Below are 24451 nucleotides of genomic sequence, written 5' to 3' on the forward strand. Positions count from 1 at the left end.
TAGATGATTTGAGTGTTGGTGGTTTTCAAGCTGTACATTTCCAAAAGCCATTGTACCTTCATATGTGGACCTTGCTTGGAAGCTCCCAAATTAGACAACCTGAAGTCCTGGTGATAAAGGCTCTGCTTATCTATTTCAGTATTCTTCAAGGAACTAGTTCAAAGGGAAAAAAATCACAGAATGACTAATCCTCAGATGTTTTACCAGCTTATTGTCTGTCCTCCAGAAAATAATGTTAATGTGTTTTATAAATTTTACTGAAATGAAATTTCTCTGAGCTCAAAATAAATATTTGGAAGGATTCTTTTTGTTTCTCTGAATTTTGTTTTCTTGCCTTTCATATAGTGAAACTCTCTGGGAAATTGCAAAAGCTGAAGTGGAAAAAAGAGGAAGTAATGGAAGTGACAGTGATGGAGTTGAAATTGGAGAAAAATCTGTTTTTTTCATTGGCAGTAAAAATGGGGTAATACTTTTTGTTTTTTAAACTTTTTTTTCAATTATTGTGATGAATTAACAATCAGTAGTGCTAAAGTTCATTTTAATACTTTGATAAAATTTTACATACTTCAGCTTTTTAACCAGATTAACCAGACCAATCTGGTTTAATGTGAAATAGAAAGTATTTATTATTAATCTAGGAAAAATTATAATAGTAAACAAATTTTTTTAAAGTATATTTTAACAATTGTTTTTTATTTCATAATTTGAAAATATTTAGGTCTTCTACCTCAAGTATAAAAGCCAGGATCCATTTAAATATCTAAGTCAGCATCTAAATCATTAATATAGTATCTTAACAATGTTCATATTTTGGAATCAGTTACTTCATTTTTAGGAATCTCATTAAAGGAATAAATGAATTGTATCAATAATGTTTGTCAAAGGAGTTTTTAATTGTTTTGAAAAATGTGGGGAGAGTATGGCAGCAGTTCCATTGGACCACTGATTGGGAGGAAGAGACCCCTCCCCTGTAAGTTTCTGTTTTATTCAGCAGGAGTACGGAAAGGTTTTGGAAGTGGCCAGACAGCAGAAACACATGCATCGTATCTACTCGCAGCTTGTCTTGGCCCACAAAGTTCCTGCCAAGGAGGCAGAACTGCTGGTGACACTCTCTAAAAAGGGTCAAGGCTTGCCAGATCCAAGATGCTGAAATTCGTGTAACATCATAGTTCATTTCTCTTTGGGGTTCATATTGCTGTCCAATTTCTGTACTTCCTGCTTCCACTTAAGGGCATGGAAAAATATGAACCTTTCAGAAACTAAACTGCATGAGTAAGGCTGCATGTCAATAGGCAGCATCACTGCCCAGAGCACCCTTCTTGTCTTTGGTGTGTCCCAGAATGCCCTCCCCACACGTCCAGACACCCAACATCGTGGGTAGTATCTACAGCATGAAGATCATATTTATTGGAGGAGATAATTATGCAGCCAGAGAAGAGTTATTAGTGATGAAAGAAAATAATGTAAATATTTTTTAAATAAATAAATTTAATTAAAGAAAAAAATAACGTAATGTGAATTGAAAAAAGTAGGACACATCAATATATGGTCTCAACTACATAAATATGCAAAGACGAAAATTAGAAATATGAATGGTAAAATTTTAATCTCCGTGTTTTTATTTTGGTTTTAATTTCTGTATTTTCCAAAGTTTTCATATTGGCCCACTTTGCTTTTTTTAATTTGAATGTAATTCTTTAAAATAAAATTGTCTTAGGAATCATTTATATTTTAAATTTTTAGCCCAGCTATAGTATATAAACATTTTATTTCATGAATTTACTATTGTGAGAAGAGTGATTTTCATATTGGCTATAGTACTTTAACAATTTCCTATATTTTATCTTACTCCCATGTAGGTGCATACATGGATCAAATAAATGAGTAAATAACCAGTATTAGTCTTTTGATACAAATACATTCCTATTACAAAAAAATATTCCGTATAAAGAAGACACTTTCATATCGTTGAAGATGGCGTGTGCTAATGGTTTGATTACTAACTCCAGCACACAAATGCTTATGCACAAAATGCCCTACTAGCCTCTTCTACTAAATATGCTCTGTAACAGTTGTTCTTGACTTCTTTGTAGTTGTGACAACCTGTTTTGTTTCAGTCTATGTTTTATTTTTTGTTTGTAAAACCACCCTCTTTTTTTTATATCAATATGTGGCATATACAAACGTTTTTTGTTCTCACTAACATAAATTAAAACTAATTTTGTTTTTGAGGAATTGGCAACTCCCTTGAGATATCTAGAACTTTTGAGGGTATGGTTCTTTAAAAAGTATCTGATTCTGTGTTTATGCAGAATGCTAATTTATTTGGAAAGGTAAAGAAAGGCAATTAATGCTTCTATTGTTCAACTAATAGTAATCATTCTTTACCAAAGAAACCAACTGCCTTACTTCCTCCTCTTTCTCTCCTTCCAACCTTGTATTCACCCATTTGGCAGACATTTATTGAACATATTTTATGTGCCAGGCATCCTGCCAGATGCTGTGGAAACAGGAATGAAAGACGTATTCTCTACTGTGAAGGCACTTGGGTACTAGTACTGATACACCAACAATGACAGGACAATGAGACATGCTATGGTGGAAGATAGGAGAGGCATTTAACTCAGCCCAAGAGGTTGGGAGACTAGGAAAGCCTCCTTAAGAGAGGGTGATGTCTGAAACTTAAAGGGCAAGAAGGAAGGAAGGAGAAATAATACAGGTGAAGAGGGTTAACTGAGTATTCTAAGGAGAGGATCAAGAAAATGTATGAAACAGCTCTGCAACTAATGGGAGAGAGAACATGCTAGACAAATGTGATAGGATTGCCCGTTGATGTTAACTGCTATTTTGATATTGGGGATTAAGGTGATGCTATCTGCCCAGTATATATAATTTTTCTCCACTATCACTCACTTGCTTTGGTGCAGGCATGGAGGAGGAAGGTGATTGAGTTTACCTGCAGTTGGTTTCTGTTACGCAGGTGCAATAGAAACTAAGAAAGCATAGGGTGTGGGTGTGGATGATATTTGCAAGAGATGATTATAATGATAACCTATGGATTCTAAGATGGAAAAGGAGAATGAAGGTAGGAGGGGGCTGACGGAGAAGGAGAAATTTGGGGGGAGGGCGGGGGGGGTACAGTGACTTTTGAGAACTTTCACTGAGGCCCAAGAATTGTTACTGTGTTACTGTAGGGATTGCTGAAGTGGTTGGAGAATGTCATTTCATTTGCATGTGTGATTTTGGAAGTGGTGTAGTTTCCAGTGGTGAGATGATTCAAGATGTAACCTTGGAAGTGACATGCGGCAGAAGTAGTGAGCGAAAAGGCCTCTATGAGAAGGCAAATGCACTGAGAGGTTATGGTATTGGGTGGCTTGCCCATGCCCGCATAGGTGTGAAGTTAACAAGACTAATGACAATAGCTGAGAGGAAAAGGGAGATTGCGAGCCAAAAGAAATGACAACAACCATGGTGGTAAACCCATACAGACTGCTGAGGTTGTTGCAAAAGGAGGGAGGGAGAGTAGTTGTTTATAGATGGCATTGGGGTGCAAGGAGGGCCCTGAAGTACATGGTGTGGTGAGAATAGGTGACCTTTTTTAACAAGGCTTTGGAGGAAGTGGTCAAGGGACAGCCATATTTTAGTTAAGACCAATAAGTGGAGAGAACATTCTGAAGAGGCTGAGATATTGGGGAGTTGGCCACTCGTGGAGCTGGAGTTGTAAAAGGATTTTAGAGGAAGGGAGGGTGGGACAAGATTATTGGGCCAGATGAAAGGATGTGTAGAGGATTGTGGAATTCAGAGTTCTGGGGATAATGGATCAGAGGAGATGACTGGACTTCTGGTGTGCTTGAGGTAGTGGGAGGGAGGATGGGATTCATTTTTATGCCTCTATATGAGCTTGTACTGGGTCAATGTTTCGTGAATTAGGAATCCCAGGCGTCTGTGGACTCACTCTCAGGGGCCACAGTTTACCAATTAATTTTTAAACTTTGGATTATCGTTTTAATGATCATCTAAAACTTGATTTTAGTTTCCAGAGTTGAGTTTATGTTTATTTGGAATTGTCACCACGTAGTACCATACATTTATATGAAATTATAATAAAAAATGACTTAAACCAATACTAGGGTACTGTGAGAATCTGAGGAAATTGGCTAGCTATGATGGTACTTCAAAAAGTTCATGGAAAGATACATATTTCTTTTCTATTTTTCCACAAACTTTTTGAAGTGCCCTACTATTATATAAAATTCCTTCCGATTCTAAAATATAGTAATTCTGATTAGAGTACATTACTTTTTAGGTAATGTTGTCCTCATTTATTTAAAACTTTTAAAAATATACTATATATGATAAAAATATTACCTGCAAATCCATCAGCTAGAAACAATCGCTATTAACATAGTGGTGTCCCTCTGGATTTATTTATTTGTGGGTTTCTCTTTACATATGTATGTATGTATACCTCAAGGAAGCAGGAAAAGATTTTTTAACTGAAAACAAGATCAAGCTAATCTATTATAAATGTCTTACCATGTCAGTAAGTATATTTCTACACTGTCATTTCTAATAGCTGCATATTACTTCATGGCATGGATTACCATACTTAATTTAGCCAGTCCTCTATTTTGGGACATTTAGATTATTTCTAGTTTTTCAGTTTGTTATAATATTGGCCAAAAACATTCTCCAATAATATACATTTTTATACTATTCCAATTATTTCTTTATATATCTCATTACAAAAAATTCATTCAATTTGATCATATTCCAGATATAACCTGAAGTAATTTATCATCTTTTTTGTTAAAAATTATAGGAGGTTTTTTAGAGTAATTTATCATCTTTTTTGTTAAAAATTATAGGAGGTTTTTTATTAAAAAAAAAAAAAAAAAGTATGTAGTAAAATGTTCTGTGTTTTTGGCAATCCAGGGTTTTCAGAACTACTTTCCTTGAAACACAAAGTTTTCCTTCGGTAGAGGAAATCTTTCCCTGCTACTCCTCTTTTCATTATTTATTTATTTATTTTTATTTTATTAATATCACTTTTTTACATTCTAGGATGTTGTTATGGAGCAGTTGGGAGGGAGGGGGAGAGGGGAAAGGGGAAGGAAATGTGATGGAAGAAGGAGGAAGGAGGAGGGGCAGGATTGAGGCCTGTGGCTCCCACCACATTCCCGCAGGGGAGACCAGGGGGCTTCCAGCAGTGGCTTGGTCAGTGCCAGTCTAGGTGCAGATGTCAAGGAGGAGTGGCAAAATCCCTTGCCTCCCACCACTCTAGCTCAGGAACCCGGGGCCCTTCTTGCTGTGGCCCACTGGTCATCACTGGCTTGGTTGCACATGTCATAGTGGCATGGCTGAGACTCTCGGCCCCCCACTGCCCTGGCTTGGGAGAGCCCAGGGCATTTCCTGTGGCAGCTTGCTGGTCATTGCTGGGGTGGCTGTGGGTGTGGGGCAGCATGACCAAGGCCCTCAGCCCCCCACCACCCCAGCTCAGGAGAACCCGAGGAGCTTCCTGTGGCAGCTTGGTGGTTCTTGCTGGGCTGGCTGGGGGTGGGGGGGTTGTGTGGCCGAGGCCCTCAGACCGCCCTGAGCTCTCCCAAGCCGGGGTGCTTCCTGCAGTGGTTCAATGGTTGTCTCTGGGGTGGCTGAGGCCCTCCCCTGCCATCCTTGGGACCAGTTGCAGGTGTCAGGGGGCATAGCTGAGGCCCCTGGCCCTCCCCACTTTCTGGCTTAGTAGCCCAGGGGACTTCTAGTCCTTCTAAGTGTTATAGATGTTCTTTGGTGAAATGAGACCTTTAGTAGTTAATATCAAACTTTGTCTCTGTTTTCAGTTCTGTGTTGGATTATTTGCTGTTCCCACCACTTAAACTCTGAGCTGGAACTAATTTGTTGTCCTTTGTTTACTTCTAAAATGAACTTCCTGTGGTGACCAGTACTTGAGCTCTGTGGTTGAGCTAAATTGCTGCTTTGCTGCTGATTCCCTAGAGAAGGCTTTTTGTGCAGCACAGGTTTTAATGGTTGAGTTATAGGTACTTCTGGGTCTAGTGAAATCCAGTTTACCTGGGTTGTGTAGAAAGAATGATCTGGGCCTGAGTCTTTTCATCAAGCTGCACCCCATGCAATTCTACATTCCTTACCAGTCTCCTCTGAGTGGTCCTGCGCTGATTGGGGTGTAGATCGGTTGTCCTTGCTATGCCCCAGTGTTCCCACAGTGGACCTGTCTCCCCTACTGCCCATGCTCCAAAAACTTCTCATGGGACAGGACATGCTCTGGTCCCTTGCAATGACTCACCAGCCTCTGAGTGGCTCCTTTTTTTCAGTTGTTGTGGCTCCTTGGTCCTTTGTGGGTCCACGGGAACCCTATTAGTGGTCTTGCTGGCCTGGGGGCCGCCAAGGCTCTCTTTTCCCCTGCTGCCTCCAAGCAGCTTCATCCGAAAGGCACAGCTGCAGCTTCTTGCCAGCTCCTGCTCCATGAGCTCAGCAGCTCCAGCCTGGAAGCAGCCAGGATTCAAAATGGTCAGAGCGTTTTTTCTTTCTCTTATTGTGACTTCTCCCACCCTCTTGCACTCCCTAGGTCCCTCCTCCTCTTCCCCTGAGCTCTAGCAGCCCTGGCTTGGCTATTATTGCTTTTTTATAGTTTTAAATTTATTGCTTTGTGGGAGAGAGTGACACTGGGGACCATCTATTCCACCATCTTGACTGGAAGTCCCTGCTGCTCCTCTTTTACCTTTTCTTGTAAGGAGTAATTTGTTTAGGGGAAAAAAAAAAGAGTTTTAATGTTAAACAATGATTTAAACCACTGAACTAGTTCCTGGCTAAGATGTGAGTTTGTTTCATGGCAGAGATGGGGCCAGAACCTATATTTCCCGACTCCTAAAAAGAGACTTGAAATTAATTCTAAATTAAAACAAAGTACTCTAACCCAATATCTGAATTGCTTACTTTGAACATATTTGCAATGTGTCCTTTATTTGTATGTTATCTTTTTTCTTCATTTCTACTTAAACAATTGGAATTAACACATTTTAGAAGACACTAATCATCCACTTAACCAGTAATTAGTATTGATGAGTAGAGAGAAAATTTAAGACAGCTGCCAAGTTGACCACTAAAGTGAGGTATGATTTGCTAGTATTTGTCATCTGTGGGACTTTATAATTATAATAATGAGTGTAGTTACACTGTGATGGAAAGTTGACAGTTAACTTTTTCTACTTATCAAACTTTAGATCAATTCTGAAAGTTTTTAGTTCTTAGTTTCCAGGTAATTTATCATTCAAGTGACTAAAAAGCTATTTTGGGCCACAATGATGAACAATAATACAATTTTACATGTGGATGACATTAACACAGTATTCTTTCTTTTTGAATTTTCAGGGAAAGACTACGATTATTCTAAGGTGTCTTGACAGGTAAGTACTATGTTAACCTTTAGACTTCATTTTTGCTTATTCTAGTTGTGTAGGGCACATTAGATTCTATTTTATTTTGTTTGTTTTTGGTGGCTGGCCAATAAGGGGATCCAGACCCTTGACCTTGTTGTTTTAACATGATGCTGTAACCGACTAAGCTAATCAGCCAGCCCAGGCAAGTTAGATTCTAAAAAACATATGGAAAGAGAATGATTTTGAGACCCAAGCAACATATTTAATTCTTAGTAAATTCTTAGTATAACCTTTAAGAGCTCCTGTGAAGATAAAACTATCCAGTCAAAAAATTATATGGAATTAATACTGGATTTCCTTATTTGAGGGAGAAATGTTATCCAAATTACCCAGCCTTCAATAGTATTAACCTTCTTTCTTGCTGTGCCACTCTGGTATTTAAATTATTATTATTCTACCTAATCCATAATTATTTGAACGTTAATAATATAATCTACTTTAATATTGCTATTATCTTTTCCTCCAATTTTAAGTGCTGTATTTATGACATTTATTTATTTCAGCAATTAGCAATTGTTAGGAATATACCCAGTTCAAAAGAAAGTAAGAACATCAATATTTATGCACCTATGAATTAATCAAAATTTAAATTCACAAGAACTTATTGAAATAGTGAATACTTTATCAATTAGGAAGGGAGAAGAATGAAGATTTAGTCATGTATTAGAAGATAATATGCAAATGCCAGATAAACTTTCTTTTTTGGCAAGTAAAATATTCCATAACACTTTGAAATAAAAAAGCAATTTCTATTTTTTATTGAATAATGCCTCATATCTAGCTGGAGATTTAAATTACTGATATCTCAAATGCCCCAGCAAGCTTTTTCTTCACTGAAATATTTACATCAACTCAATCAACTTTACTTTCAGCTCAATTTTTCTTTCATTTGGCATATGAAAGGAAAACATCATTTTTTTATTTAAATAAGAATTGATTTTTTTTTTCAATTCTGTATAATTGAAAAACTCTAAAATGAGCTTTATTTGGGCTAGAACTATTCATTAATTCACTCATTTATTCATTTAAAAACTTAATATTAATTATCTACTACTTAATTTGAATAAAGAGAATCTTAAACACCAAGGTTGGAACAAAAAGTTGTAAGCCTTGGGGCCGGCCCGGTGGCGCACTGCTACAGTGCGCCGCTTGGGAGAGTGGTGGCGCTCCCGCCGAGGTTTCAGATCCCACATACAGACCGGTTCCCGCTCACTGGCTGAGCGAGGTGTGGAGGCAACACCGAGGGTTGCGATCCCGTTGCTGGTCCCGGTCCGGTACGGGCGCGACACTGAGGGTTGCAATCCGTTGCCGGTCATGAAAAAAAAGACAAAAAAATAAATAAATAAATAAAATAATAATATAATCTTTACATTTCTCTGGGGTACATTTTTTAAGCACAGTGTCAGTCCTCAAACTATACATTTTACCATTTGTTTTATATACTTCCTAACCTCCTATGCTGTAGAATCAGGCCCTCAGATTAAGACTTAGGATTATGATTGGTAAATGTTACAGGAAGTTGATAAGGAAAGACTTTAATCAATTTTGGAAGATATTTCTCTGTTACCCTTCATTCTAATGCATATTTGTTATAACTTCTCCAAAAACATTAAAAGAGATGGAATTTGATCTTAAGGTCACATTAAAGAAATATCATTTATTTGAAAAATATTACTGAAGAATACAAACAATAGAATCCTAGCTTTGTGTCATTCCTTTCACCAACAAAATTGTTTCTTAGAACTATCCACAGTGATACCTGTGTCATCTTTCCATCTCAAGGAATCGTGATTCTCTTTAAACCACATTTAGATGTTTTCCTATTATAAACAAATCATCTAATACAATATCAGGATGAAATACTCCAAAATACTGTACTGAATGGAAAGTAATTAATTTCAATTCCTTGATAGTCTACTCAGAAAAAGGACAGTTTTCCAAATTGTAGGTTAAATATCAGATCTTATACATTTTATCTTGAAAGTACAATTTTGCTTCTTAAAGGAAATTTCTGTCTTTCAGGAAATATAACCAAACATTATTCTATATGTGTGTCAAAAAAGTTATTTGTAGGGGTGATATTCAAAATGTTTAATAAATAGGTAAATCACAAATTTAATTTTTTTCTTTTTCTTTCCCAAATTAAAAATAGATATATATCAATACGAGGGTACTTCAAAAAGTTTGTTGAAAAAAGCAATTAAAAGCTAATACAAATCCTTCTATGAACTTTTGAAGATCCCTCATATTATTCAGCCTTAAAAAGATAAGAAATCCCTTCACATGCTACAGCATGGATAAACCTTGAGGGCATTATGCTAAGTGAAATAAGCCAGACACAAACAGACAAATAGTGTATGATTCTGTCTACATTGAGGTATCTAGAGTAGTCAAACTCATAGAAACAGAAAGTACAATGGTGGTTACCAGGGTCTGAGTGCTGGGGAGATGGGGAGTTGTTGTTTAATTGGTATGGAGTTTCAGGTTTTTTTTGGTTTTAGCCTTCTCATTTATGTCTTAAAATGCTGGAATAAGATTCTTTTATAACTTTTTTGTATAATTCTTTGGTGTATTAATATTAATTGTTAATGTGACATTTTCTTTTTTCAAATGAGAGTAATATTGTGAGTTACTTTCTATCTCTTAAAATATCAGCTAAAAATATGGATTTGAACTGTGGAATATTTATGAAAATATACTGTTCAAAATCTAAATTATTAGTATTTTTTAAAATGCATCTTGAAGTTGGTAGTACTGTTTGAGACCACAGGCCCTAACTGAATATAATTCTAATTTCACTTGTTTTAGTGTCTCTTCAGAGGAAGGTTAAAAGCTATTCAGGATAGAGGGAAAGTATAAATGTATGTTCGGGGGCAAAATTCCTAGATATAATTTCTTTTGTTGGAGTCCTCACATGAAAAGGGGTCATAGTAAAGTTAGTTAAAAGGGGTCTTAAATAAAGTTAGGTTTGTCGAAGAACAATCTAAGCAGAGGGTCCCACCACTCCCATAACAAATGCAAATTTTTATAGATTGATCTAGTCCAAATGTTTGCTCATTGGACAGTATATAAAGAGTTAAAACTACCTGTTGGTGCTTCCTGAATTCACCAACAAAAGGTGGTTATTAAAACTGTGAAATTAAAAAGAAAAGAAAAAAACATACTATATTGGGATGCAGGCAAACTTTTTTGTGTGTGACTCATGTGAATTTTGACATGAGTGATAATATGCCTAGAAATGTAATTATCCTTTTCACTGGAAACTTTGAGACAGCTTTCATAAGCTTAACTTTCGAGAAGAGCTCTAAAAACTCCCCTTCATCAGTAGTGAATCAAGAAAGATTTTCCGATGAAAAATTATTCCCCCACCAAGCATTAATGATTCAAATATCAACAGCAAAACAATTTTAGAGATTATGAGATGAGAGTGTCAAAATTGCAAAATAATATGTATTCATTTAAAATTTGCTTTAATGACCATCTGTGTCTTCCAGCTTCATGGTAGCAGATATGTAAAAACCCAAGTGATTCTTTTTTACCTAGTTTTTTCCATGAACATATTTTTTTTAAGTGGGGTTTTTCCATATTCAGTCTGGAAACTTTATGTTTTTCTCAAATTTAATGTTCTCTAAGAGTTCTAAATAGAACCACTTTGTTGGCTCTCACACAGTTTTGGTGGCCTGAAGTCTCCTTAGTGTTAGGACGGAAGCAGAGATGCCATTAACTAGCAGTCTAGGGAGGTTCTCATGGAATAGATGATCCTATTTCCAAACTACTTGGCTGCCTAGCCCTGTCAATCCCGTGTTATTTGAAGAGTCCTTTAAAAATAAAAAGAAGTTGTTTAGTCTCTTCTTGTTCCCCACCTACCACTTGTTGTTGTCAGTGGTAGCCTGTCAGATTCCCCAGGGGAATCGGGCACAGACTGTCTGCTTAAACTTTTGCTCAAGTAATCTTGATCTGCAACCAGAACTGCTATCTGTTCATCCCTTTTCTTCTGCCTTTTCTGTATGTCTGATTCATTTTGTGAGCTTCTTTCTTTCTAAATCAAGATGTTTTCCTATTCAACTATTTTATTTCTGTGTATAAATTTTTATTGTTGTTGTTGTTGTTTCTTTAATTTTGTTTGTTTGGGCAGCTGGCTGGTACAGGGAACAAAACCCTGGTATTACAAGGCTGTGCTCTAACCAAGTGGGTTAACTGGCCAGCCCAGATTTATAACTGTCTTTTAAAAGATAATACCAAATGTATTCAGCTGGTATTACTTAAAATTTGCTTAAGTTTGGGCCGAGCCCATGGTGCACTCGGGAGAGTGCAGCGCTGGGAGCACAGCAGTGCTCCCGCCGCAGGTTCGGATCCTATATAGGGATGACCGGTGGGCTCGCTGGCTGAGCGCGGTGCAGCCAGTCTCAAAAAGGACAAAAAAAAAAAATTTGCTTAAGTGCATGCTACATGTGATATTTTCAAAATTGGGTCACTGTTTATGTCTTCTATTAAGATATTACTAGAATTAGGGCATTTATGTACACATATAGACACTATATTCTTAATATTTTACTTTGTTCTTTGGCATTTGGTGCATTTTGATGGAGGGGATAAAGAAAGGAGAAAGTTTTGATTGCCAAGAAAGGCTTGATTGAGGACTACAATATTTTGTATCTACAATTATTACTGGCAGGTACTAATAAAGTATAAGAAGTACTTAGAATTCAAAAAATCAAAAAATTTTGACATTAAGAAATACCTGGTTTTTTTCAGCCAAAAGATATTGCTCACTTTTGGGAACTAGGTGGAGGAACCTCTTTATTGGATTTAATCAGCATACCAATCACAAGTGACACTTTACGGTAAGTGAGCCAGCTCCAAGAAGAGTTGTTAGTACACAGTAGTGTCCGCAGGATGAATATGAGTCGGCTTTTGAGTCAGAATTTTGTGGGACACTTTTATGTTGCTGAAGGCTTATACCCACTTCTTTTCTAGGTGCTGAAACTATAATGCTTTCAAAGAGATTTTAAAAGGACCAAGGTTATGGCCTGTGCTGAAGTGAAATAGTTGGCATTCCCACTAGTAATATATTTTGCAAGCCTGCAAACAAAAAAATATGTCAAATAACACTTGGGCAATGAATTCATCTGACAAAAATAAATTTGGAAAGCTTAACTCTTCCCATGTCCATCTGAGTGTGAGTTAATTCAGCTCTGAATTTTTTCTTCAGCTGGATATTGTGTCTTTGAATTTAAAGCTATTGAAGCTTCATCCGAAGGAAGACTATGTATTGGAGGAGAGAGAAAATCACTCCTTTTGCTGAGGTTAAAGAAACAGAACCTAGGGGAAAACCTCAAAACCCTTTGGTGGTGTTTTTCTGACAATGACTCCTACATGTTGACCAAATCAGATGTGGAAAATTGTGACATTTCTCACAATGTTCCTGGGAACCAGTCTTAGCCAAGAAAAACAATTTTTAAATCTGAAATATCTTTTTCTTGTCAGAGTTTAATACAAACTGTTGCTGCTGACTGGACCAGATACAAAGGGCTTGACAATTATTTATTACATTTTGGCCATTAAGATCATTTGAGTGGAATTATTTCTTGTTAACAGGACATTTATTTTGCCAGAACTAGATGGACATGGGTAATGTTGGCTTTATTTGTCCAGTGATTTTTTTCTTTTTTTTGGCCATTAAGATCATTTGAGTGGAATTATTTCTTGTTAACAGGACATTTATTTTGCCAAAACTAGATGGACATGGGTAATGTTGGCTTTATTTGTCCAGTGATTTTTTTCTTTAACTGAAATATAGTTACCTTTCTTTTACTTATTACAAAAGTAATGTATGTTCATGTAGAAAACTTGGAAAAATACTGAAAGGTACAAAGTAAGAGCACCCAGAATCACATAAAAAATAACCACTCTTGGGCCGGCCCGGTGGTGCACTGCTACGGTGCGCTGCTTGGGAGCGCGGCGGCGCTCCCACCAAGGGTTCGGATCCCACATACAGACCGGTTCCCGCTCACTGGCTGAGCGAGGTGCGGGTGCAGCACCGAGGGTTGCAATCCCGTTGCCGGTCCCGGTCCGGTACGGGCACGACACTGAGGGTTGCGATCTGTTGCCGGACACGAAAAAAGACAAAAAGGAAAAAAAATAAAAAATAAAAAAATAACCACTCTTAACATGTCAAGGTATTTTTCAGTCTTCTTAGCTTTAATATATACTTTGTACAGCTTTAGAATGTTTTATGTGGATATTTAGATCTCGTGTTTTCACCTTTCTCCTATGACATAATTTTTGGAAACATGGAATTTTACAGCTATACAGTTTTTCATGTGTCTCTCTTTAATAGAGACAAATGAGTGAAGCAGCCTGAGAATTCGTAGTCGTGTGGTTGAGAAGAGATGATGAGCGTGAGGAGTTGCTGAAGGAACTAGTTCGTATGGCTAGAGGCTGAAAGGGTGAAAGCGTGGGGCGGGCTCTTACCTGGGTTGTGAGTTGGCTCCTGTTCTGGCCCTAACTTGTTGAATTAACTCACTCCCCTTCTCTAGGCCCAAGAGGTTTGGGGCTTGTGCAGATTCTGGGTTCTGCAGGAAACCAAACCTTTCCACGGCTTCTGTGATACCTCCCTTTGTGAGGTCTTGGTCTTCCTCTCCCTCAAACCCTAGAGCAGCTGGAGCCTGTTTTAGGAGAGAGAAGGGTCAGGGTTATGATGACCAGAGGGACCGGGAGCCGTAGGCCTGGGTCCAAAGAAGGTTGCTGAGTGGCTAAAGAATTCATGGAAAACATTTCACACTTAATATAGTTGCTAATCTCAGAGCATTTTTTGACAGAATTAGTTTGACACATAATTTCCTTGTGTTGGACAAAGTTCAGCAACTTGAGAAAATAATATTGCCAAATGCTGTTAGGTACTGTATATATTTGAAATAACTGTTTATAGAATTATGGATGTTTTGACCATTTCTACAGACTTTCGGTAATTTGTAATAGAACATTTCCTGTGGTCTGATTCCCTGTTTTAAGAGTTTACTTAAAAATAATTTTTTTTAGCTGTCGTTTGCTATGAAATAGGTAAAAGGTAACAAGTCTTGCCAATGTAGTATAAACAAAAATTTTAATTGTGGAGAAAAATTGAGTAATTCATCTCTCTTTTTGCTTAAAGCAAATTTATTTTTCATTTGAAAAAAATAAATTTTATGTTATATGTATTTTACCACAACAAAAAGTTAAACCATAGTCATCTTTTTTTCAAACATAACCACATTAAAACCTTGAAAATAAAATTAATTTCCTTACTATTAAATATATGTTATGTTATTTTTATAGTTAATCAAAACTGTTTATGAGCTTATTAAAATGACATAGATATGATTGGCTAGACAGTGTAATAGCACAGTAATTTTATAGAAAGGTTTAATAATTAATGTCTAAACGACTACTTTCTGAATTTAGACCAACAGTGTAGAATTTTGCTTGAATTACAAAAAATATCTAGTTTGTTTAAACTAAGCAAAATAACTAACATATACAGTATTATAATTTCTTGCTGTATTTTCTAGCAGAATATTTGCCCTGTTGATTAAGGATATATTGGCCCATGATTATGGTTCTGCGTACTGATTATGACCATCTTCTAAAACACTCCTAGATTTATGTGTTTGTTTTTTATTGTGGTAACATACACATAGCATAAGATTTATCATTTTAGTTATTTTTAAATGTACAGTTCACTGGCATTAAGTATATTCACATTGTTGTACAGCCATCACCACCACCCATCTCCAGAATTTTTTCATTTTCCCAAACTGAGACTCTGTTCCTACTAAACAATAACTACCTATTTCCCCCTCCCCCCAGCTCCTGGCAACCATCATTTTACTTTCTGTCTCCATGAATTTGACTACTCTACTACCTCATATAAATGATATTGTACAATATTTGTACTTTTGTTATTGATTTATTTTGCTTAGCATAATGTCTTCACGGTTCATCCATGTTGTAGCATATGTCAGAATTTCCTTCCTCGGGCCAGCCTGTGGCTCACTCGGGAGAGTGCGGTGCTGATAACACCAAGGCCCCGGGTTCGGATCCCATATAGGGATGGCCAGTTCGCTCACTGGCTGAGCGTGGTGCTGACAACACCAAGTCAAGGGTTAAGATCCCCTTACCGGTCATCTTTTAAAAAAAATAAAAATAAAAAAATTTTTAAAAAGAATTTCCTTCCTTTATAGACTGAATAATAAATATTCTATTGTATGTACACACCACATTTTCTTTATCCATTAATCCATCCATGGACATTTAGGTTGTTCCCACCTTTTGACTATTGTGAATAATGTTGCTGTGAACAATGTTGCTATGAAAAATCTGTTTACATTCTGCTTTTAATTTTTTTGGCTATAGACCTAGAAGTGGAATTGCTGGATAATATGATAATCCTATGTTTAATTTTTTGAGGAACTGCCATACTGTTTTCACAGCAGCTGAATCATTTTATGTTCCTACTAGCAATGCACAAGGGTTGCAATTTCTATACATCCTCACCAACACTTATTTTCTAGCTTTTAAAAAATTTTTTTGGACAATAGCTATCCCAGTCAGTATGAGATGATATCTCACTGTGGTTTTGGTTTGCATTTCCCTAATAATTAGTGATGTTAAACATCTTTTCATGTGCTTCTTGGCTATCTATATATCTTCTTTAGAGAAGTGTCTATTTGAATCCTTTGTTTTTTAAGTGGGTTTGTTTTTTTTGTTGCTGAGTTTAGATTTATGTTCAACATGCATGAACATAGTACAAATGCATGTGGTGATGTTGGTGATGTATCTGGTGTTTAGGGTGTGCTTGCAGAGACAGAATGATATAACAGAAGGACATGTAACTTTGAATCTAAATACCAGTTCTACAATTTACTAGTTATATAAATCTGCACCTCAGACTTCTAATCCATAAAATGGACATCATACCATCTTCTAGAAGGAGTGGTTGTTAAGATTAAATAAGCTAGGCAGATTCTTAGCAAAGTCTATCAGTAAATCTGTTGCATTCTCCTTTCCCTGATTGTTGTGTTGCTGCTCCTGCTCTTGTTATATTGCTTCTCTTCTTTGGAGCACATAGTAAAATTGGATCCAGACATGGCATTCTTGGACCCAACTGCTTGCAACTTCTCAGTTTGAACTGGATTATTTTTAGTTCAAATAAAAACATGAGTGCCGCTAGTGGTTGTAACACTTAAAAATTACTAGTGAAAAGCATTGGAATAAATGAGCATAACTTTGGCCTTTTTTTTTTTTTGGTATTAGAATAATGCTATGGTTTTTATTTTTCCTTAAGCTATAGTGTTGTTATTCTTAGATAAATTTCAGTATACTAGTATTTCAAAATGGTAATTATTTTTAGTCTTTTTTTAAAGATGTTTTTATTTCTTTAGGACATTCTCTATTGTTCTTGTTTTGGATCTTTCAAAACCTAATGACCTTTGGCCCACCATGGAAAATCTGTTGAAAGCCACAAAAAGCCATGTAGATAAAGTGATAATGAAACTGGGAAAGACAAATTCTAAAGCAGCTTCTGAAATGAGACAGAAGATATGGAGTAATATGCAGAAGGACCATCCAGTGAGTTGCTGTTGAGATTATTCCTGGAATCCTCAGCACCATACATAGTTAACGATAACATCACAAACAACTTCTTTGGATTTTTATGCATGACTTGAAATTCATTTGATGTGAATGAATATGCTCACTGGAAAATTATAGCAATTTAATAAAACATCAGAGCAAAACAAGGAAAAAGATTTCCTGTGTCTTCTTGTTAGACATCTACTATGATTGTTACGGCATATAATACCAGTCAAAAGAAATAGAGTTTTAAAGTAATAGTTTGATACTGATTTTATAATCTCTGTAAAATGAAGATAAAGAAACAAACTGTACAAAAGTCACCTGGCAAAGACTAGATGAAGCTACAGATTTAAGCCAGGAGTAGAGTTGTAACAGCTTTCACTGTCACTCTATATTTTACATTCATTTAGTGTCTGTCACATATTCAATGTCTTTTGATCATCTGACAACTAATTAAATTATAAGTTGCTGTGATATTAACACAGGTTCTTTAAATACAGTAAATACAATTATGAATATCATCATCTAGAAAACTAAGAGCATTTTATATTGCCCAGAATTTATATGAATGTGTTTACATAAGTAATATTGAGACAGAACAAATCCATACTATATAAATGCTATTACAACAAATAATAGAAAAAAAAAACAGGAAGATGATATTTTGTATAGGAAAATAAAAGGACAGAACAAGAAAAAGAATAAATATCATAGTAATTTAGGGAATTGCCATTTCTATTTTATACTTAAGAAATGTATAATTTAGTAAATGAAAGTTAAATATTAGAACAAATTCTATGTCAAGCAAACAAAGTCAACATCTGTGAAGAGAATGAAAATGGTATATTTTTGGAAGTAAGTAGGAATTGCTGAGCACATAGCTATAAACAATTTAATAAGTTAATGAAATATGCTTATTAACAGGATCGTGAGTTAACTGACCCATTTCCAGTACCCCTGGTCATCATTGGAAGTAAATATGATATTTTTCAGGTAAGCTCTTCCATTTCTGAGTTTGTCGTACATGCATGGCTATACTTTATGTGGGAGGTACAAAAATGATGAAAGAAGGAAAACGATTCTGGGAGGGATAAGTTAAGTAATCATACATCTTAAAGATTTTTGAAAAAAGATATCATTGAATAAATACAGTGGTTAGAATGGGGATAAGGCAGAAGATTTAGAAAGTGAATCTTCAGGGGCTGTGTGGTTAGCTCAGTTGATTACAGTGCAGTATCATAACACCAAGGTCAAGGGTACAGATCCCCTTACAGGCTAACCACCAAAAAATTTAAATAAATAAATGTTAAAAAAGAAAATGAATTTTCAACCCAGTCACTAAGGGATGGGACTTACTTCCCAACTTTTAAATTGAAGAAAGTAGGAAATTAGTTTCTTCTTATCTTTGCTTGTCAGAGAATCCTTAGGGTACTCCACATTATAAGATGTGTGCTTATATCTAAATTCTATGGAGCTGAGTGTTTAGACAAAGAAAGACCTGATAGCTGTAGCTCTAGAAGGCTGCAGCTATTGTTCAACTCTATAGAAATAAATATCAGGGTAATGGAATCCTACTCCTCAGGGTGAGTTTAAAAAATATAAGAAATAATCTGTTTATACATTTAATAATTTGCATCTTTCTGCTACAGATATTTAGTTCTCTCAACTAGTTTTTTCTTTTTAATAACATATTTCTACAGGATTTTGACTCTGAGAAAAGAAAGGTAATTTGCAAGACTCTTCGATTTGTTGCACATTATTACGGAGCATCATTAATGGTTTGTACATTTCCTATCCTTTGGGCTTGAATGAGCAGTACTGAATTAGGAAAAATTAGCAACCTGAAGCACAGCTATGAATAATAAATGCTATCACTAATTCAGGTTGTCCTCTCCTTTCCTTTCCCACTATCAAAGACCTCTTACAGAGTGTTTGATAGTGTCTCTACAGAACGCACTCTGCTAGATGGCCTACTTGCCCTTTCTTTGGAGCAAAAGTTCTAAATTGCTTATATCCGTAAACCCCAGTCAAGCTTAAAGAGATAAATTGGTTATCTATTTATTCATTTTAATTTCCCCTTAAGAATTAGAATCTGTATTCCCTCAAAAGAAAAAAAACCAACAAACAAAACAACTTTAACAACGTGTTCTTTTTTGACTTTAAAAAAAAAAAAAATGGGGCCGGCCCGGTGGCACACTGGATAGTGCGCCGCTTGGGAAGCGCGGCAGCGCTCCCGCCCGAGGGTTCGGATCCCACATACGGACCGGTTCCCGCTCACTGGCTGAGCGAGGCGCGGGAGCAACGCCGAGGGGTGCGATCCCGTTGCCCGCCCCCGGCCCGGGACGGGGGCAACACTGAGGGTTGCGATCTGTTGCCGGACACGGAAAAAGACAAAAGACAAAAAAAAAAAAAAATGGGGCCGGCCCGGGGCCGCACTGGCTAGAGCGCCCCTTGGGAAGCGCCGCCGCGCCCCCGCCCGAGGGTTCGGATCCCACATACGGACCGGTTCCCGCTCACTGGCTGAGCGAGGCGCGGGAGCAACGCCGAGGGGTGCGATCCCGTTGCCCGCCCCCGGCCCGGGACGGGGGCAACACTGAGGGTTGCGATCTGTTGCCGGACACGGAAAAAGACAAAAGACAAAAAAAAAAAAAAATGGGGCCGGCCCGGGGCCGCACTGGCTAGAGCGCCCCTTGGGAAGCGCCGCCGCGCCCCCGCCCGAGGGTTCGGATCCCACATACGGACCGGTTCCCGCTCACTGGCTGAGCGAGGCGCGGGAGCAACGCCGAGGGGTGCGATCCCGTTGCCCGCCCCCGGCCCGGGACGGGGGCAACACTGAGGGTTGCGATCTGTTGCCGGACACGGAAAAAGACAAAAGACAAAAAAAAAAAAAAAAATGTACCATTTGTGTTAGTGGTTAAAAACATGAACTCTGAATTCATGCTGCCTGGGTTCAGATCTCAGGGAGACCACTTACATATGTGACTTTAGGCAAATCACTCAGTCTCACTTATGCCTCACTCTCCTCCGGGGTAAAATGGATAAAAATAATAAGTTCTTCATAGGGTTGTTGTGACTGTTAAAAGAGGGAGTATGTGTGAAATGCTTAGCACAGGCCCTGAAACAAAGTATTAATAAATTTTGGTTATTATAATTATGGTTATCATTATCTTCCATAGCAGGATCAAATTTTGCTGGATATTCTTCAATATGGTAAAATACGAAAGCATTTTTATTTTAAAAAGCACTTCTTTCACAATTGAATAATTATTTAATGGTCTCTTTTTTCCTCAAAATCAAAGCACTCAGGAACCTAGAGACAACATGGTCTAACCTTTACCCTTCATGGCTAGAAGATTATGACTAAAAGTAATATATACAATATATATTTTCAATTTTTTATACTTCCAAGCACATTTCATTAAGTATTGTTTTAAAAATCATCACCTTTGATGTTTAAACTGTATCTGCTTACATATTAGGTTGACAGAGTACTTTAGAAAATATTCTTTAGGGGCCGGCCCGGTGGCGTACTGGATAGTGCGCCGCTTGGGAAGCGCAGCAGCGCTCCCGCCCGAGGGTTCGGATCCCACATACAGACCGGTTCCCGCTCACTGGCTGAGCGAGGCGCGGGAGCAACACCGAGGGTTGCGATCCCGTTGCCGGTCCCGGTCCGGGGGCAACACTGAGGGTTGTAATCCGTTGCCGGACACGGAAAAAGACAAAAAAAAAAGAAAATATTCTTTACTATTTTGAAAAGATAGGCGCTCCCACCGAGGGTTCGGATCCCACATACAGACCGGCCGCTCGCTGGCTGAGCAAGGTGCGGGCACAACACCGAGGGTTGCGATCCCATTACCGGTCAGTAAAAAAGACAAAAAAAGAAAAAAAAAAAAAAAAGAAAATTTCTAATGTTCTCCTAGCCCTATGTTCTATGAAATACATTTGTAATTAGGTTTTTCCTTTCCCATAAAGGAAATATAATATAATAAAATTAAACAGAATAGTTGTATTTTTAAAATTTAATTAAAGGGTTCTATATATTTTTTTAAAAACTTTATCTCAGTGGAAGCACTAAAATTATTTCAGAGCTTTCTTTCAAATAAATGTATCAAATCCTGTATATTCACACAAGTGTTATCCTTTGAATCCTTTCACTGAGAGCCTGTTCTTAATCCAGAATGAAATTTATCTTGAGGGGGCCGGCCCGGTGGCGCACTGGATAGTGCGCCGCTTGGGAAGCACGGCGGCGCTCCCGCCGGAGGGTTCGGATCCCACATACAGACCGGTTCCCGCTCACTGGCTGAGCGAGGCGCGGGAGCAACACCGAGGGTTGCAATCCCGTTGCCGGTCCCCGGTCCGGTACGGGGGCAACACTGAGGGTTGCGATCCGTTGCCGGACACGGAAAAAGTCAAAAGACAAAAAAAAAAAAGAAATTTATCTTGAGGAATTGCCATTGGAACCATAAAATTGATATCTTTGCTTCACAATTACATTTCATTTCAGTTCAAGGTGGTTTTTTATACGTATTAATCTAATGATTTGGCTCTGAATGACTTTTGGCATCTCCAAAATCAAATCTAGTCTTAAAAGATTTGTAGGGTAACCATATGTCCTGGTTTTCACCTTATGTCACAGCTTAATTATTAATAATGCACCCCATTTCATGGTCCCTCTAGTTATATACCACCACTGAGAATATTCAGTAACTTATATTTCAGGCTCCAAAGGCAATTTAAAGAGAAGTTAAAAAATCATTTTAAGGGAGTATAAGTATTGTTGGACCAGTCTGCAGCTCCCACATTGTGTTTCAAAGGCAGAAATATGCCGTTGGATATAAAAGTTGGTTTTGATGTATACCCCTTATTTCATAACCAACACAATTGCATTTTGGAAATTTTTCTTTTAGACCAAAATAAGAGTATGTTGACACTCACACACCCACCCACTCACCCATAAACACACATGCGTATGTAAATATATATATTATGTACATATGTTATATAAAAATATATAAACTAAAAAAATATTTTTGACAATGATTATGATGCATTTCAGTAGCTGAAATGATTAATGCATAAACACAAGTAGTTTCCACATAATGCAGTCCTGAAGTTTGAAGAATGAATAAAACAAATTTATTGAGATTTCTTTATTCAGGTTTTGTTTTGTCTACTCAAACATAAGTATTTGTTGGGCAAATAAATAGTAATTCTCTCTACAATCTGTACTTGTTCAGTCATATTTATTTTTCCTGTTTCTGTGATTGGAAAGTAGAGCATATAATTTATTCTCCTGATTTTTTTAAAGTTTACCAGTAAATCAGAAGCTCTCTTACTAAAAATACGTGGAGTTATCAACCAGTTGGCATTCGGCACTGACAAAAGGTACTGTTAAAATAATATTTTTACTCTTTCGTTTTTTATTTTTTGCCAGTGTTGTCTCATCTGATTATTATTCTCACCAGTCTTTTATTTCTTGAGCAGGAAAGTGCCCCAGATGGCTTTTCTTAAAGGGATAAGTTCATATTGTTTCCTGCTTCTTACATTGTTTAAATATTTCTCAAATTTTACAACTAAAATATTATATAATACTTAGTTTGAAACTGGAATAAGATAATGATACTATTACACTAGCACTCTGATTTCTTTTACCTCTTTCCCCCCATTTTAATACCTTTCCCTCTATTATTACTATCTTATATTGATTTGAAATGGGATTGAAAATTTAAGTATGTATCTTTCTTAGCCTTGCTAATTCTCCTGGTTTTGATTTAAGGTAATATGGGTCTGTCACTTTTTTTTCCCCTGTAAAACCTTTATTTATGCTATATTTTAAGTTTTGAAATCCCTTAAATTGACATTCACTCATTCATTTGGAGACATGCTCTCATCAGTGGCTAGATATGAAACTTGGCTTTCATGTTTACAGTCTGGCAGTATATTTGATTGCTAAACTAAATTAGAATCTTTTTTCTTCTTCATGTAGCAAATCGATATGTGTGGATCAGAATAAACCACTGTTTATCACAGCAGGGTTGGATTCTTTAAGTCAAATAGGTTGGTGAACTTATTAAGATTGTTCAATCTTTTTTTTATTGCTTATTGATTTTATCCTACTCCATGTTCAGTTCATCTCCATCTACCACCATTTCTGGTTTCATTATCATTGCTGTTATTTCATATGATTCATTTGTATACCCAGTATTGATGCAACATACATCATATTGACATATCTGTGATGGAAGAGATGTCACCACATAAGAGACTGATTTCTGACCTCTGTTCCACTAAAATATTTGCATGTACCTATATTTCCTTTCCCTCACTGATTTCCAGGTACTTTTAAATTTTAGCCTTGGGTTTAGAAGAAACGAGGAGCATAAAGTGGTCAGGAAATTTAAAGCTACATACTATGGGAAATGATCAAATATGTGAGTTTGAAGTAATAGAAGAAACCAAAAAGAGCACAGTTGTACCAGTTAGATATTTCCAAATTTTTCATTATTAAAATAAGTTGCCCTGTCAAATGGAATGTATTTCCCAGACTCATAGACTCCAGTGGCTTCTGAATCAACAGACTTTAAGAGTTTATATATGAAGCCCTTTATCTTCCCATAGAAACTATTCCCATTGTGAAGATCTTTGGTTTTAACACTCTAATGGGCAGCAGCTTTTTGTATTTCCCATTCTCTATTACTCTTACAAGCTAAACATAACTTGACTTCATATATAGAGATCTTTGTAATGAGATTATAGATTAAATTGGAATGAAAAGAATAGAGGTGGTTTTACTTAATGAGTGGTCATGGAGGCTGATTTTTGTAATTATCGTTAGTGTCAACTTAATTTCAATAGCAGTGAGAATCTCTGTGTGTCCTGATGGTAATGCTGATGGAATTCTTTTGCCCATATGAACAGTTGGAGGTTAGAAGAGGGTTGATAATTACTGAATGTAAAAATCATGGATCTTAGACCTCATCAAAATTAAAAATTGTGCTATGTGAAAGCCCATGTGAAGAAGATGAAAAGACATGCTACAGTCTGGAAGAAAATATTTTTAACTGCATATCTGACAGAGGACTAATATTTAGAATATATGAAGTACTCAACAGTAAAAAAAAAACCCAAACAATCCAGTTAGAAAATAGGCAAAAGACATGAGCAGACATTTCACTGAAGAGGACATAAAAATGGCAGATAAGAATATGGAAAGGTGTGCATATCTGACAGAGGACTAATATTTAGAATATATGAAGTACTCAACAGTAAAAAAAAAACTCAAACAATCCAGTTAGAAAATAGGCAAAAGACATGAGCAGACATTTCACTGAAGAGGACATAAAAATGGCAGATAAGAATATGGAAAGGTATTTAATACCATTAGT

General features: G+C 36.8%; 1 protein-coding gene across 1 annotated transcript in view; it reads left to right on the top strand.

Moving 5' to 3' along the window:
• Positions 1-345: 345 nt before the first annotated feature.
• DYNC2LI1 (dynein, cytoplasmic 2, light intermediate chain 1) overlaps positions 346-24451 on the top strand; it is a gene marked incomplete at its 5' end in the record, with an annotated part of 31296 nt that continues 7190 nt past the window's right edge. The window contains 9 exons of the mRNA XM_008592108.1: positions 346-463; positions 7384-7418; positions 11587-11593; positions 12207-12295; positions 16874-17060; positions 17991-18059; positions 18767-18844; positions 22375-22451; positions 23053-23123. Of these exons, the coding sequence (XP_008590330.1) occupies positions 346-463; positions 7384-7418; positions 11587-11593; positions 12207-12295; positions 16874-17060; positions 17991-18059; positions 18767-18844; positions 22375-22451; positions 23053-23123 (731 nt within the window). The remainder of the gene's footprint in view (positions 464-7383; positions 7419-11586; positions 11594-12206; positions 12296-16873; positions 17061-17990; positions 18060-18766; positions 18845-22374; positions 22452-23052; positions 23124-24451) is intronic.

This window comes from Galeopterus variegatus, unplaced genomic scaffold (assembly GCF_000696425.1).
Source record: "Galeopterus variegatus unplaced genomic scaffold, G_variegatus-3.0.2 Scaffold7597, whole genome shotgun sequence".
Classification (NCBI taxonomy): domain Eukaryota; kingdom Metazoa; phylum Chordata; class Mammalia; order Dermoptera; family Cynocephalidae; genus Galeopterus; species Galeopterus variegatus.